The sequence below is a fragment of the Xiphophorus maculatus genome, chromosome 23, assembly GCF_002775205.1.
Source record: "Xiphophorus maculatus strain JP 163 A chromosome 23, X_maculatus-5.0-male, whole genome shotgun sequence".
NCBI lineage: Eukaryota > Metazoa > Chordata > Actinopteri > Cyprinodontiformes > Poeciliidae > Xiphophorus > Xiphophorus maculatus.
The window spans coordinates 3001687-3017629 of NC_036465.1; the positions used below are offsets into that span (position 1 = coordinate 3001687).

Genomic DNA, 15943 nt, shown 5'->3' on the forward strand with positions numbered 1-15943 from the left:
TTTAACAAATACTTTTTTACTATTACTTGAGTAACTCTTGAAAAGCTATGTTTTGCTTTCACTTAAGTACAATTTTTGGTTACTCTTTGCACCTCTGACATAAATTCTCATTATATTTAACTTAATTTTTTTTGCCATAAAGATACTACTTGAAGAGTAATATGGAGACGGAGACATTGTGCTCTGATGAAGACGCGCAGGACCTCCTACGAGAAGGCCAGATCGCTCTGCTGCAGCTCAGCACGGTGGAGGTGGCCACCCAGCTCTCCATGAGAGCCTTTGAACTTTTCTGTGCCATCGAGCCCACCGAATACATCGACGACCTGTTCAAGCTGCGCTCCAAGACAGGCTCGGTCAGCCTCAAGCGCTTCGAGGAGTCCATCAACCATGAGACCTTCTGGGTGGCAACCGAGGTGGTACGGGAACCCAACCAGCTCAAGCGCATGAAGATCATAAAGCATTTTATCAAGATTGCTCTACATTGTCGAGAGTGCAAGAACTTCAACTCCATGTTTGCCATCATAAGGTTGGACAAAGAAAATGTTATGTATAAACATATATTTTCTTATATTCTTCCATCATTTGACTAATTGTGGTTCTTCTTGCAGTGGCTTGAACTTGGCTCCAGTTTCCAGACTGAGGGGAACATGGGAAAAATTGCCAAGCAAATATGAGAAATTGTTTGGGGACTTGCAGGATCTCTTCGATCCCTCTAGAAATATGGCCAAGTACAGGAATGTTCTCAACAATCAGAACCTTCAGCCACCAATCATTCCCCTGTTCCCAGTTATCAAGAAGGACCTCACATTCCTACACGAAGGTACATGGCAGTAGAATAATTTTATATTACTAGCTATTTTCACCTTTTATAATTGATTGCAGTTCTGATCTACATTTGGGCCAGCTAACAGTTTTAAAACAGGATCTCCTGCTTGTAGAAAATATTTATGGAAATTACACAAGAATGTTTTCTTACAGAGCAATATAGAGTAATTACAAACATTACTTTCAATCTTCCATTGTCAAAATGTGAATAAAATGTCTTGAAGACTGTTATGCATTAACAAAAGTGCAGCATAAAGTACATAAATACTAAAACTGCAATGGCAAATGTGCAGAAGGACCGACACCTAATTAATTTTGCTTTAATAAATGGCTACAATAACCACAAATTTCTCAGAAATACATTCTAAGCTGAAACAATTTTTTTTTTTCAGTTATTTAAAACCAGAGGTTCCTAAACTGAAATAAAAGAAGCAGATTTGTTGACATTATGACAGCGTTAAGTAAAACTTAAGCAACATCTTTATGTTTTAAGCTGAAAAATTCATACCTCTTTCTATATTTTATGCTTGTAAGTTTATTAACTTAATTAAAATTGAGAATTTAAACTCAGATGTAAATTTAATTTTAAGTATTTAAATGGCTTAGTAATACTGAAGTCACTGCTAAGATAGGTTAGCTAGAGTGACTTTTGCTAGCGGTATGGAGCTGTGAAAACTAACCAAATACTATTATGGAAGAAAAAGCATAAAGAGCTAGAAATGCTCATAAATTTGTTACTGACTTATTTAATATAGAGACTATTTTATTTATTATGTATTTAAACTCAAATGTAAGCAAAGTTCATTTTAAACACGTAATGGATTACAACTAGTTAAATTGAAGTTAGTGCTAAGCTAGGTTAGCCATGTTAGCTTGGCTTTGGCAAGTACAGTTTTCTCAACCCTTGTGAATCTGTTAAGATGTACCAACAACTACAATTTTTATTATGAAAAATGAAAATAAGCCTTTATATTAACAAAAAGAACTAAAAATAGTTGGGAAATGATTGTATAGGTAAGCTAATATGAGAAGTCAAAAGCTAGCATTAGCTTAACAGTTTTGCTGTGGTAGCTGTTTGGCTATTTGTGGTCTTCATGGTAGTTTGTTTTCGTAAATCCAGACCTGTTGTCCACAAACATTCTTATATTTATAATTCTCCAGTGACTGAAATACATTTCATGTATTGAATTCACAGGCAATGACTCCAAAGTGGACGGTTTGGTGAACTTTGAGAAGCTTAGGATGATTGCCAAAGAAATCCGTCACGTGGGCCGCATGGCGTCTGTCAACATGGACCCTGCTCTTATGTTCCGGACCAGGTAAGGAAAATCTATCAATTAAAGTCAGAAATAATAATGAAGTCCTCACCTCCCCTTTAGGACCAATAATTAGCACTCCACTGACTAACCATCCATGTGGGGTCAGTCGGTCCACTTAGATTCGGTCAAGTTTCTGCATCACGTTTTTCTTTCAAGCAGCTGTTCTTTTTGGCAAATGTTTTCTCGAGCAACTGTTTCCTTAAACGTTACGAAGTGCTCAGAGCTTCTGTGAAAGCAAGTCTTTGTTCAATGATGTCTTCTTAATGGAGTGTCGTCACCCAATATCCTTTCTGCCAACTTTCATGTGGGTGTTTGGTGTAATTGCTTCTCTTTGGTGATCTTGGTGGTCTTTTCTGCCCTAAGCTTTGTCTCCTTTCTTTCTCTTTGCTCATAAACCCTTTGCCCCCCTCCCCCATGCTGCTGTTTGCGGCATCCCAAATTCTAGGAAGAAGAAATGGAGAAGTTTAGGGTAAGTTTGGTGACAAAATCTTTACCCTTCCCTGCAACGTAGCCTGTATATCTGCAAACTTTTTGTTCTGCTTTGCTTCTTTTCTAAAGCCTTGTTTTTTATTAACCAGCTTGAGTTCCTCCCACTTATTCTGCCTGACACTAACCTCAGGATACTGAATGTACTGACTGTAACAAAGGTCACATTTGCTAACGAAAGGTTACACTAGTCACTGCTGGGCGTATAATAGCAAATGTCACCTTCAGTCATGTTGTTTTTCAACTGCATGCAGTCTCAGTTTTAGAGTTTTACTTCCTTCAGTTTTATCCTTCAGGAGAGATTCATAGTATTCATATTTTTCATTCTTTACATTCTTGTGGTCAAATTATACATTGTAGAACGTTTAATGGGAAACAGTGCATCACATTTCAGTCATTCGTAATTGTCATTTAAAATGCAGTTTTCATATTGTAATTATAAGCTTGTTTTTCACTATGACAAAATCATCTCAAAGGAAACTTGTCTGAGAAAATAAATCTTGACAACATAATTACTCAAATGTTTCCATGAAACTTTGTACATTTCTGTCCACAGGCAGCTGTTGTGTTGCTTTTTCGTTTTGCACTACGAGTAAAAGCTTTTACTACGATTGCGACCAACTCTTACTCAAGCCACAGAAATGTAAACTATGACTTTGTACAGTAGTCGCCCTCTTTACTCCTCTGCTGTTTGACTCAAGCTGTCGGTCCTCTTCACCCCCCTGCTGCCTGGAATGACTGGAATGTTTTCAAGTTGAGGAAAAAAAACGAAAGCTGCTTTCTGCATGTCTCAGTTAAAATACCACAAATCCCACTAGAGTTTAACAATCTGACCCCCATAAAATACTAATTAGGTCTTTAAGACAGTTTATTAATCATTTCTGTCCCTTTTTCTATTTGTTTGTCTGTACCCCACATTCCCTTTTCCGTGTTGTTTGTTGTTCTGCGTACACGCGTGTGTACTTGACCAGCTCTTTAAGTCAGGGCAGCGCCAATGCAGCCGTGCTCGATGTCAGCCAGACAGGTGGCCACAAGAAGCGGGTTCGACGCAGCTCCTTCCTCAACGCCAAAAAGCTCTACGAAGACGCCCAGATGGCCAGGAAGGTCAAGCAGTATCTGTCCAACCTAAGTCTGGAAACCAACGAGGAGAGCCTTCAGACATTTTCACTACAGTGTGAACCCTCAATCAGCACATGTAAGCGTAGCTCTCACTGTTAAACTATAAGTGTGGCATTGAAACATTCCCTGTGCTTAAATATGCTTGGGTGCTATAATTGTAAATTTAATGGGAATATACAATCCTTTTTTCTTTCAATCATGTTCAGGCTTGTATTGCATGACAGCTGTGTATTTATTTTCACCAAGAAGCGACAAAATATTTAAAAAAAGAAAAAACTTGAACAAAGAAAAGTGACAAGGCACACAAATGTGCAGAAATGATGACTATACATTTGAAACCAAATTGGGCCATCTCTTCATAATACAAAGTGTCCAGCTTGACTATGAGTTTGTAGAGTGAACATTTGTATGATAACATATCCGGTAAGGTGGAGGGGGAAAATGTCTTTTTAGGTCACAAAAATTAATGTTATTACTTACCCAGTTCTAGTCAGCATAATACTTGATTTATATCTGCAAGCCATTAAGAGGTCGACATAAAATATTTGCCATTTAAAAAGTCTTAACACATCTAGATGATCTGCAACACAAAGAATGTAAATCAAAAAACAAAATCTAAGAATTGAAGATTAAGTTCTTTTGGTGTTAAAACAGCAACAAAAGTTTGTCCATGTCAACATTCCCACCCACATTCCCAATGAGAATTCTTTGATTTAGAGAAATAAAAATGAACTCCTGCTTTTACATCCTCAGTACCCAAGAATGCTGGTGGGAAGCGACCTGACACTTCCCCGGTCGTGCCCAGAGCAGCCAGTCAGCAGCGGGGCCAGTTAGCCAAAGGAAACCAGGTCCTGCAAGTTCCCTCTGTGGCACTCTACCCATCCCGGAAAAGAGTGCCAGTCAAGGATCTACCACCGTTTGGTAGGAAAATCATTAACATTTGTCTTTCAGTCTTTAGGTGTTAAATTGTGTTTGATGCAACTGGTTTATTCAGAGCTTTATGAGATATATCTGCTACAGTTAAACTAGTAACATTTAGGGAGGTTCTAATTAGATGAAAAATCTGTATTTTCTTCACTGCATGGTTTAATTTTCCAAACAGTAAAAGTAGCTTTTTCTTTGTAACAATGCTGCCACCTAGAGGCTGCCTCCCAACGAGCAACTAGCAGAAAATCCCAGACAATGCAGCCTGATCCCCTCCCCCTCCCCCCCGGGGAAATGGCCGTGTTCCTCATGCTAATTATGCTTGTTTTATTGAAAATGTCCACAGGCACCAGTTCGCCCCAGTCCCTGAAGAAGATCCTGTCTCTGTCTGAGGAGGGGAACGAAAGGCACCGGAGGCAGCCAGAGGACACCATGTCCAACGCTTCCTCCCAGCTCTCCTCTCCGCCCACCTCCCCCCAAAGCTCACCAAAGAAGGGTAAGCCAACATCTACCCCCACCCCTCACCACCCTAACTCAACCCTTTGAGCTCTTTCTCTGTCACTGTGCATCGCTCATGCCACCTGGTGGCTGCTAGCTGTATTGATTTATCGCGCTCCTGTTTCCTACAGCCATGACATCTGGGAATTTATTCCAAAATAAGCCTTTTTTTTATCAGTTATTGTTCTAATATATTCAGTAAAGACAGAAAATAACTAAAAAAGGGTCAGCATTTTAACTTTTTTTTAAGTTCAGCCAGTTTGGCTTTAGTGTTGGTGAAACCCAGAATTTTTTTTATTCCCCATTTCATCTGAGCCTAATAGGTAAATCTTTTAAAATGTTGCTTGCAGAGGTGATACATCCTTTAGAGAAGATTCCTACTGCAACAAAGACAATAAGATATTTTTGCATGCACTATTTTCAAATAGAGATGCACCAGTCAGATTTTTGAATAATTTACTGATAAAGAAACTACTTTTACTTCTGGGTGTATGAAACTGACTTAAGAATAAAATGTTGATGGAAACCAAAATAGTTTCTCTAAAACAGCCCAGGATTACAGTGTTGTCGCTATCTGCATCACTGAAAATCAATAAATAGAGTAAAATTATTGCATTATTATTATTAAAATTATCATTGGGACATACTCTTTGTCCCAGAAAGTTCTTGTACACAGATATTAAGCTAAAAAAAATTGATTTGCAAAATTTTAATCCACTTACTTTTTTGTGCATTATATCACAAAATTGTATTTTTTCTAGATTCATTACAAATATGTTAATTTTAAAAAAATTGCTTCTCTGCCCCACTTTGAAATTACATATTTTTTCTTTTCAATGCAGAAAGGGAAGCATGAATATTTTTCACTATCAGACTTTACATGTGTTGTAATTATATTCTTTAATTCAGTCACACATCTACGTACTTTTAACATCTAGATCTTCTCTCTCTGTGTCGGTCCAGGTTACAGCAGGTCAGGCGACGCCTACTCGGACTCTGGCCACAGCGAGATCTCGTCCCGCTCCAGCCTGGTCAGTAACTCGTCCTTCGACATGGCGCAGGAGGAGCGGAGACTCCGTCACTCTGGAGGAGCTGGCGAATCCCACATGGGGGGGCCTCGGCTGGAGAGAAGAGCCACGACCGACCCTGATCAGTACAGTCTGGGGTACGGTAACCAAATGTTTTGTTTGAAAAATGTCGGGAAAGTGGAAGTAAAGTCATTAATATTTTTTTATTAATGTCTATTTCAGGTCCTATTCCTCAATGCAGGACTGTCGGGGTATTTACGCCGGCTGCTCCACTGTCCTCTCCTCGCCCAGCTCAGAGGAACTGACTCAGGATCAGGGAGATCGTGTGTCTCTGGATGCTGCAGACAGTGGCCGCGGCTCCTGGACTTCCTGTTCCTCTGGCTCCCATGACAATATTCAGAACATGCAGCAGGGCCGAAGCTGGGAGCTTGGCATCGGAGGGCTGTCTTCGGCATCAGAGGCGTTGTTAGGGGGTCCAGCGGCGCTGTGGGCGGCGCAGGCCAGGGGCAGCTGGGCATCGGCCAGCTCCTCCTCATCCTCAGCCGCCTACTGGGGAGAAGAATCAGAAGGAGACACAGGGACGATCAAGAGGAGAGGAGGAAAGGACGTAAACGCAGACGCAGAGACAAGTAGCATCACATCCACCGGGTCGGAGGAGGCCAAGCAGCTCGGCCGGCCGTCTCCATCACCCATCACAGCTGGGGGTAAAGCCTTTCTTTGTGAGTGTTGTTTCTTGTCCTGTCAGTCAACCAAACTTTATTTAGAAAGCACTGCTCATGTGTTCTCAAGTTAGAGTAGTATTGTTGCTTTGCAGCACGGAGGTTTGAATAAGAACAGAAACTTGTACTGTGCAGTATACATAAGCTGTTTCTGTTGGGACTCGTGTTGCATAAATTTTTGCAGCTTAGAAAGTTTCCGGTTCTTTTTCTTCTTAACCGAGATGAGATTTCTGAGGTTGTCTCTGTTAGCAACACTTCACTGAGCTTTGCTTTAAAATCCTGGTCCTGGACGTTCATCTTCGCCACTGCCTCATATCTGCTGCCAAATTGCACCATGATATGTGCATTCTGTGCAAAAAAAGTTTGGCACTACTATAAATTTAATTCTGAATGGTCCTAAATAGTTTTTAAACGTCTTAAGTTTGAGTTGGTGAAGCCTGTCTGTATGTGTTGAATGTTTTCTGGGAAATCGATCGTCAGCTGATACTCAAAGGCATCACCATGTCACTACCTTTGTGTCCAATCAGCTCGAAAAGAGGGCCGATACCGGGAGCCCCCGCCGACTCCGCCCGGCTACACCGCCCTGACCCTCTCAGACCTCGCCGAGGGTCAGCACCCGCCCCCACCCGTACCCACGACGACGGTAACCCACTCGAGTCGCCGGCCGCCAGACTACACCACGGCTCTACAGCGCTCGCGGATGGTGACCCAGTCGCCCGACTCCCACCAGGCCCACCAGGCCGCCAAACACCGGGGAGGCAGCCTCCACCGCACCCGCTCCCCCGCAGACGAGCAAGAACCCGACGACGAAGAGGAGGGTGAGTCCTTGTCTCCCAAACTAGTGGCTCTGAGGAAACCGTTGGCCCGACACACGCCTGAGGCCCCCAGACCGTGACGGTGTGAGGGGTCAGCAGGCAGGGCCGCCCCCCACATGGCAGGTAAACAGTTTCTTCTCACTGAGGCTGCATGTGAACAGAAACAAACACCAGGACCCTCCCCCAGCACCAGCAGAGTCCATCCCTCTGCTTACTGTAAAGGTCACAACAGGTCATGGAGCATGATTCCTATCTGTCACCGCTTCCCTCTCATTCTCTTCTCACACAACTACAGCTTGTGGGCAATCATCTGTTTTCACCTTTACGAACTTTAACCAGCCTGCACCTCCAGCATGCACACCACTCCTTTACAATAAGTGGACTTTTCTCATGGTTTAGAAGTGAACTATTGATCATTTGTGTAAATATTGAGCTGCTGGAAAGAGAGAAACTGAAAGTCTCAACAGTACAGTTACTTTAGAAACGGTGCCTGTAGTACCTGAATGCTTCCACTTGGTGGCAGTGTTGGAAACATATGGAGGAGCAAAACAGTTGTTCTGCTGTTTTCATCTGCCAAAAACGCAGAAAAGTAGCTTGATTAATTTTTATTAACAATGTTTATTCAAGATATTTTTGTTCTATCAGTATACAATTACAACAAAATACAAGAAAACAAATAGTGACTCTGCAAGTAAAACATTCAAAAACAGTTTTCCAGCCAACTAAACTCGGTAAAGGAGTTTGGACAGACTTTGTCTCATCGCTGTTCTCTGAATTTGGATGCAACCTTTGTGTAGCTCCCTGATTAGTTCAAGGATGATACAAACTTGACTTTCCATCTGGAGTGTTTCAATTAACTGCAGTCTTCTTAAATACATTTGAATTATTTATCTTAGGTATAGGCACACCCACAAAAATCAAGTGTTTTTGCAAACTTTGCTAAATTCAACAAAAGTTTATGTATAAATTTAACTCTAGACCAACAAAATAAAAACAGTTAACATTCAGTTAGAAAACCGTTTTTATTAAGGAAAATGTCTGACTGTTTTTTCAGACCTCCCTTAATCTGTTCTTTTCTGGTTTGTTTTGATAAAAATATTGCATATTGAATTAATTGCTGAGGACTAAATCAGAAAAAATAATTAATAAAATTATTTTGAGCATTTAATTTAAAATATTTTGGCCTCCCAACTGACTTCTTGTTGCCATGTTTGGCCCGCAATGCTAAAAGTTTGGACACTGAACAGTGAGGTGAAAGGCCAAATCAGACATTTCCATACGCCCTGCTTGGTTTACGTTGTGTCGTACATTCAGAATTAAGTTAGATTATTTTCTTATCAGGTTAAACTAATTGGTGTATTTTAGTTTTTCATTAATAAGCACATGCATGCATCAAGAATACGTGACACACGTCAGAATATTGAGTCACATACCATATGAATATTTCACTCTATCTGAATTAAGACCTAAGGGATGTGCTGCTAACTGTCTCTCTTTGTCTTTGTCTCCACAGAGGACGAGCAGGTGTCTGCAGTCTGAGGGGCAACAGTGGACGTTGATTTGTAGGAACTTGAAGCCCCCTCTGCCCCCCTGCCCCTTCAGATGGGCTGGATTAAAGAGACAGACATACAGACTCGTCAACTCGCTACGTACGTGCCTGCCTCCTCCAGTCGGTGGATTCTTCGCTCCTCGTCTCCCTCCCCTGCCTTAAAGCATCATGGGGGGTTTGATGACCCTGCATGCAAAAAATACTGTGAAGAAGAGACGGAGAGAAGGTCAAAGACAATGACAAAATGCCTGGCACTTTGGACAAATTAAATACTTTAAAAAAAACTATAAAAAAAAACTGAGAGACAGAAAACAGCCACCTGTTGACGCAGCAGAATCATGACGTGTCGGGTTTCATCTGCACTTTCTCGTTTTCTCTTTTGAAAAGGAAAACCTGAACAATTAAAGAACATTAAAACAAGACTTTTTATGAAAGACAGAGAGAAACAGCGAACGATTTCTTCATCTTCCCTCTGGATTTCTTCCCATTTCTGATTATTTTTCTTTAAATGATTGCACTCGAGGGGCTGAAAACAGAAACCTGGACTGAATCAACCCGTCTGTTGTTGGAGTGTTTGAACTTTAAATCCAGTATTATCTCTTGTTCACGTGTGAACGCGTGTCACTTGTTGGTTTAAATTAAAAATTGAAGCTAAGAGGCGACTTGGTCTGGAGAACCATCATGCAGTATACTGACATGCAACACGTTGTACCTACCAGATACTCTTAATTCTTGCACTTTGAGCACAATCGTAATGTTTGGTTTGATTTCCAGGGTATGAGCGAAGCATTCATGTCGCAGCTCGTCTCCTCTGTGTTGCAACACAACACAGTTTTGACCTTTGGGAGATAATAGAAAAGCACACTCACTCGAAATCATGTATGATTGTCTCCCTACAATTAAACTAAAACCAGGAATTTATGATTAAAACGTAAATATCTTTCCATTTTTTTGTCTTGGTAATGAGAGATCATGTGGTGCACATTTCAGGAGGCATTATCAGGTAAAGTTGAAAGAATATTTAAAAATAAAAGCATCCACTGATTCAGATTTGGCCGTTTTCCAACCTGAACACGCATCCTGTGAAAGTCCGAGCGCCTTACATTGCCATGGTTGCAGACATGTCTTTACACGGTCGTTCACAATGCAAATCAAACTGTTCTGGGATGAAATGCCTTATTTCTGATGCTCCTTTTTTTAAAACGAACAACCAGACTAAAAAGTTAGAGTTTTGTCTTGTTTTTTGTTTATTTTCTGGACGGTTTGTGGCTTCGGCCCGCCGTGTGTTACCGTATCGTAGAGGATGTGTTTCCATCTCTGCTGTCCTTCTAGATTCATCCTCAGAAATACTTCCTGTCTGTTACAAACAGCCTCTGTATATCAAAGTTTCCTCCACATCTGGCCGTCAGTGGAAGTGACTCAAGATTTACATTTGTTTAGTTTTTATTTTTGACTCCGGTGAAGAAGGCGACATATGAAGTATAATTATCATGATTTTTCTTTCAAAGCTGCCAATCGCCACACTTTGAATATTGTGAAAAGAAAATGAACGTTTTGTTTCCTTCTATCACAGCGTCACACTGATCACATTGATCAGTCCTGGAAGCTACAGACTGAGTAAAACCATGAACGACTGCAGTGTTTTCCACTGTGTTCTGTGACTACACATTAAATGATTTCTTCTTTTTGTAACGGCTGCAGATTGATTGTTAATAATTTGTTTGTAACACAGTTGTGCATCATTTACTTTCATTCAACTCTGAAGATAATGTGCATATTAGCGGGTCGAGTCGTAATTTGATAAACAAAAAGTTGCACAAAAATTGTACAAGCATAAAGATAAGTGTAGTAGGTAGAACTGCTACTGCGTTCGGTGTGTGGTGTCAGTGAGGTGTGTACATTTAGCTGGTGACGAACTTCTTTTCTTCATTCTTTCTTGTACTACTTTAACCTGTATGTCTTTTAAAAAGACAATTGGTGGAGTACGTATCAGTTGTTTTTGTATTTTTAATACAATAATTGTAAATATTGGTTATATTTTTGTTCAAATGTAAAATGTTTATGCCTCAACATCCAGTTTATATGAAGCTGGGAATCAATAAATACTGCATAAAGACCCAGTTTTAAATGTTCTCTTTCTTTTCCTCCAGGGTTTTCACCCTCAGAAAAACGTTACGTTACTAATTTTCTATCTGACCACATTGTGTCAGAATTGAAACATTTCCTTCCCAGTTTCATTTTCTTGCTCTGTATTGTTTTGTCATCTTGGGTTTTAAGCAGGTCCCACATCTCCATTTCTCATTTGACTTTTGTTATTAGCAGTTTTATTTTTAATAAAACAGAGAAGCTGCAAATTATTACAATACAAAGCTTATTACTTCTGGGCAGCTATTTAATACTCCTGATGTCCTTTTACAACACCTTTCCAGATATTCTTTTATTTTTAGAGGAATTAGTTAACTGAACTCAGTTAAGGAGTTAACTGAAATTACTTACTTACTTACTTTTTATTTCACACCAGATTTTTTTCACACAATGTAAAAAGACAAAATAAAGTTGTTTTTAGGTCAGTTCAGATTAAAACGGTTAAGTATCTATGATTGAGAATTAGGGCCGTTGTTGATACAAGAAAAACATCAACGAGGAGTAAATTTATGCCAAAAACCCCCCTCACTCCCAAAGTTACATATTTATAACAAAAAAACTTGGAAACTGTTCAAAATTTGTACATTTATAAGAAAAAAATCACAATTTTCCACAATTAAAGACATAAATTTATGATACTAAAATTTGATTATACTCTGATGTAAAGTCAGAAATTTGTAAGAAAAAAAATACATTCATCTCAGACGTTTACTAAGACTGTAAAGACGAAAACGCCAGTTGTCCTGAGGGGGTAAATGTAGATCTAAGACGTAGATCTAACCGGCTTCAGAACATCTCTGGTCCAGACTTGATGCAACCATGGTGCCGTTTCTTCCTCTCGGTCTGAGGTGAATATTCTGGATCCCATCAAGGCGTCCATTTTGAGTCTGATGTCTTCCTGATGCAGGAAAAGAGTCCAGATCTTTGTCTCAATCATTGTGGAAAGTAACCTGATGTGCATCTCTACATTTACCCCTTCAGTCCTTGGAGGACTTCTGTCACTTTTTATTGCAAATGTCTGACTTAATTATCTCAAATTTTTACTTATACAATTCTGACTTTATAATACCTGAAAATTATCTATTTGAATGTTGTAAATTTATGCTTTTAATCATTTAAATTGACATTTTCCATGATGATGAAAAATATAAATCTTCCTTGTAAAAATGTGATATTAAATTGTCTTAGGTTTTTGGTGGAAATGTACTCCTCTGCTGTCAGTTATTTGCTTGATACTCTTCCTAGTGTTTTATGAAATTATGTGCTAAACTGTATTCTTACAATCATTTTCCATTTGCTTCCAAGCTATGTAATTAATATGTTTTGTATGATCTATAGATCTATCTTAACTTGTTCAAGAAAGCATGTTGTGACCACCAGAGATCACTGTTTCCCTAAATATCATATTTTCAAAATGTTCAGGATGTCCAGTATATTTGATTAATTCCCATTCTTTGATGAAGCTGGTGGTGGTCGTAAAGCTCCCCCCCTCTATCAGCTGTGTTGACGTTCCCTCCGCTGTAGCTCGGCGCCTCGGCTTCTTGTTTATCGGCTCTGGCTCAGATGGCGGAGATGCCCTGCTCTCCAACGGTTTGACATTCTGACTGCAGCTGGTCGACACCATATCACAGCTCGACATTTCCAGTCCTCATGAATAATGCAATCCCATCGTGTTGCTTCCCGTTAACGCTGAGCCCAGGGCCCCAATTTGTCACACTCGGCGAAATAAATAAAATAAAATAACATGCAGTCCAGCTGCGAAATGAGGGAAAAATAGCTCCACCCTTTAAATAAGGGTAGAATATCAACTTTACTCACTATTTTAGGACTTCACCGAACAACTATAATGCAACTATATTATGCAAATATAATGCAGAGTTTAACCGGCCCTCTAGAGGCATTCATGCTCAACATTACAGCCTTCATTGTTTTTATGGGGATTTTATGAGACACACCAACACAAAGCAGTGCATTTGTATTCTGACCTCTTTTCTCTGAAACCCTGAAATGAAATTAGGTGCAACCTTTCCTCTAGAAGAAAAGTCGACAATGAAACAGGAAAGCTTATCACAGTGGATAGGAAGATGGATGGAGCTAAATGTAGAATAATCCTGGAAGAAAACCTGTTGGAGGCTGCAGGTGGATGTTCACCCTAAACATCCAGCCAGACATACAAGAAAATTGCTTAGATCAATACAGAATTATGTGTTAGATTGGCCTAGTCAAAGTCCAGACGTAAATTCAATTGTGAATTTGAAACTGATGTCACAAACTAAAATATGTATTTGCTGTAAAGCCAGAGAAATATGATTCTACAAAGTTCAACCCACAGATGAGTGGAATAAACAAAACCTGCAACATTTTCAAATTCTGAATTATTTATGAAACAATGTAGTATTTATCTGTCATTATGAGCTACTTGGTCCCTGCAGTTTTTAATAATGTGTTGGACAGTTTTCAACCCAATTCCAGTATTTTCTAGAATCTCCTTAGATATTCTCTGTGCTTGCTGTCAGTGATTTGTTCGTTCTGAAGCATTTTTCCTCTGATTGTTTAAAAAACTCCAGTTCATTCCATCAGCTGGAGTTAAATAACATGTTACAAGCTGTAACTATAGGAAGCTCATAAATATTCAGTTACATTCAGTTGATGACTTTTTTTTTTGTCCAAGTAGAGCATAAAGGATAAAAAAGACAGGTTTAAAAATGTTATCAAGTAATTTTTTGTGATTTTATTTTTTCTCAGCTGATCCATTCTTAAGATATTTTCATCTTTTATATTTTGGGAGAAAGAAATGTGCCAATTTCATCCAGATTCAATTTATTCATTTCCAGTCTGCAGGTAATAACTGGGTATTTGTATTTTCCAGGAAAGACGTTGATTTCATTACAATAAATGCCTGCGAGGCTCGAAAATGATGCATCCTGGCAAAAATTGCTTCTTTTTTGTTCTTCCTCCAAACAAACACATCCAAAGCTTTGACAAATCATGCTTTCACTGTGATAAAGTATCTGAAGGGAAGGAAAAAATGACTCTCCCTGCAGCCGCCTGCTGTGGAAAGATAACTGTGACTGACGTGAGACAGCATGTGGAACGGCAACACCAGACAACACATCCGCCATCAAGTTTAGGAGGAAACACTGCAGCAGTCAGCGTCCAACACTACAGCCGCCACCTGACTGCAGTCAGAGGTGGGAGGTTTATCACTCATCCGGCTCAAGGACTGTGCTTTGTTCCCACTGACACCAGGGGGCACTGTTTACCATAAAATGCTGCCAGGTGGACCTGTCCACTCTTTCCCTGGGCAGCGGACCTTATCGAGGGGTAGCAGGCGGCCAAACGGCCTGTGTAGATAGCCAGCTGGTTATTTGTGTGAAGCCCGGGCACAGAGTTGTCGACCATGTTCAATCGCAGCAGCTGCAGGTCATATTATGGGGCTGTCGGGGCTCCTTTCATGGTAAATTGGATGAAGGCAGTTGCAGTGAGGGCCGAGGGGAGCGGAGATGTCACCGCCTGCACAGAGTTTGTCTGGACTCATCGGGTCTGAACAGAACCTGAAAGACAATCCAGTTTAAAGCCGTCAGAGTCAGAGAATTTAGAGAAAGGAAGATTAATACAAGCTGCTCCAGCCAGATGCCTTCCTGAGCAACTGTCTGTGATAAATCCACGGGAGGTCAGAATGAGGGTGAAAACATGCTCACTATGTTTGAAAATTTATTTTGATTAGAAAAAATATGAATGGTAAAGGTGCCCATGCTGTTTTTATCACACCCATCTTCACAGGTAGGGGAGTGTAATTTAATATCAGCATGAGTTATTTTTAATTACCGCTGGTGTTTACTCTGAGCTTTAATTTCAGATTATTTTGAAGCATGCTGTTAATCCAAAGCTATTTGTTTATTTGTTTATTCATTAGAATCCCCATTAGTTTCCACCAAAGTACTTACTAATCTTCATGAGCTCCAGTTGATAAAACACCAAATTATCCATGCAAAAATAAAGAATAATTTTAGTATTAAAATATACAGTTTTACAAATTACATACATGGAACTATGTAATTTCAGTTGCAATTTCAATGCTCCTTTAAAAGAAAGTATACTTTTTAAATCTGATGTTTTGGTAATTTATTCCATTCCTGAATTGTTCTGTAGAGAACAGATTTTTGTGACAAGTTTATCTTTGTGCAGCTCACTAATTTAGTCTCACAAGAGTGTCTGGTAAAATAATTATGCATTTGGTCAGAATAAATAAGCTTCTTTAATATCACTTTGTTACAAACATTAATAAATCATACTGGAACCACAATAAAGTGCGATGCATTCAGAACAGACATCTTAACACTAAACAAGCAGCTTTATTTACCTGAAACCTTGACAAATCTGAATTTGCATCTAATCTTGCAGTTATTTCGTTTTGCCTTGAAATTGGCCGGGTCAGTTTACTTTCCACTATCTACATTTAACAGTGTTTTTAGATAATCAGCTCCAAACCAGGTGGGTGTTTCTTATCGAACAT

General features: G+C 39.7%; 1 protein-coding gene across 13 annotated transcripts in view; it reads left to right on the forward strand.

Moving 5' to 3' along the window:
• rapgef2 (Rap guanine nucleotide exchange factor 2) overlaps nt 1-11403 on the forward strand; it is a 103031-nt gene extending 91628 nt beyond the window's left edge. For 9 of the 13 annotated variants that reach the window (XM_023328807.1, XM_023328809.1, XM_023328811.1 and 6 more), the window contains 10 exons: nt 143-526; nt 609-820; nt 2021-2144; nt 2590-2613; nt 3602-3825; nt 4503-4670; nt 5020-5169; nt 6135-6336; nt 6422-6918; nt 7446-9240. In XM_023328807.1, the coding sequence (XP_023184575.1) occupies nt 143-526; nt 609-820; nt 2021-2144; nt 2590-2613; nt 3602-3825; nt 4503-4670; nt 5020-5169; nt 6135-6336; nt 6422-6918; nt 7446-7813 (2353 nt within the window). In that variant the 3' untranslated portion in view covers nt 7814-9240. The other 4 variants (XM_023328806.1, XM_023328812.1, XM_023328808.1 and 1 more) reach the window with 4 other exon arrangements.
• Nucleotides 11404-15943: the final 4540 nt, after the last annotated feature.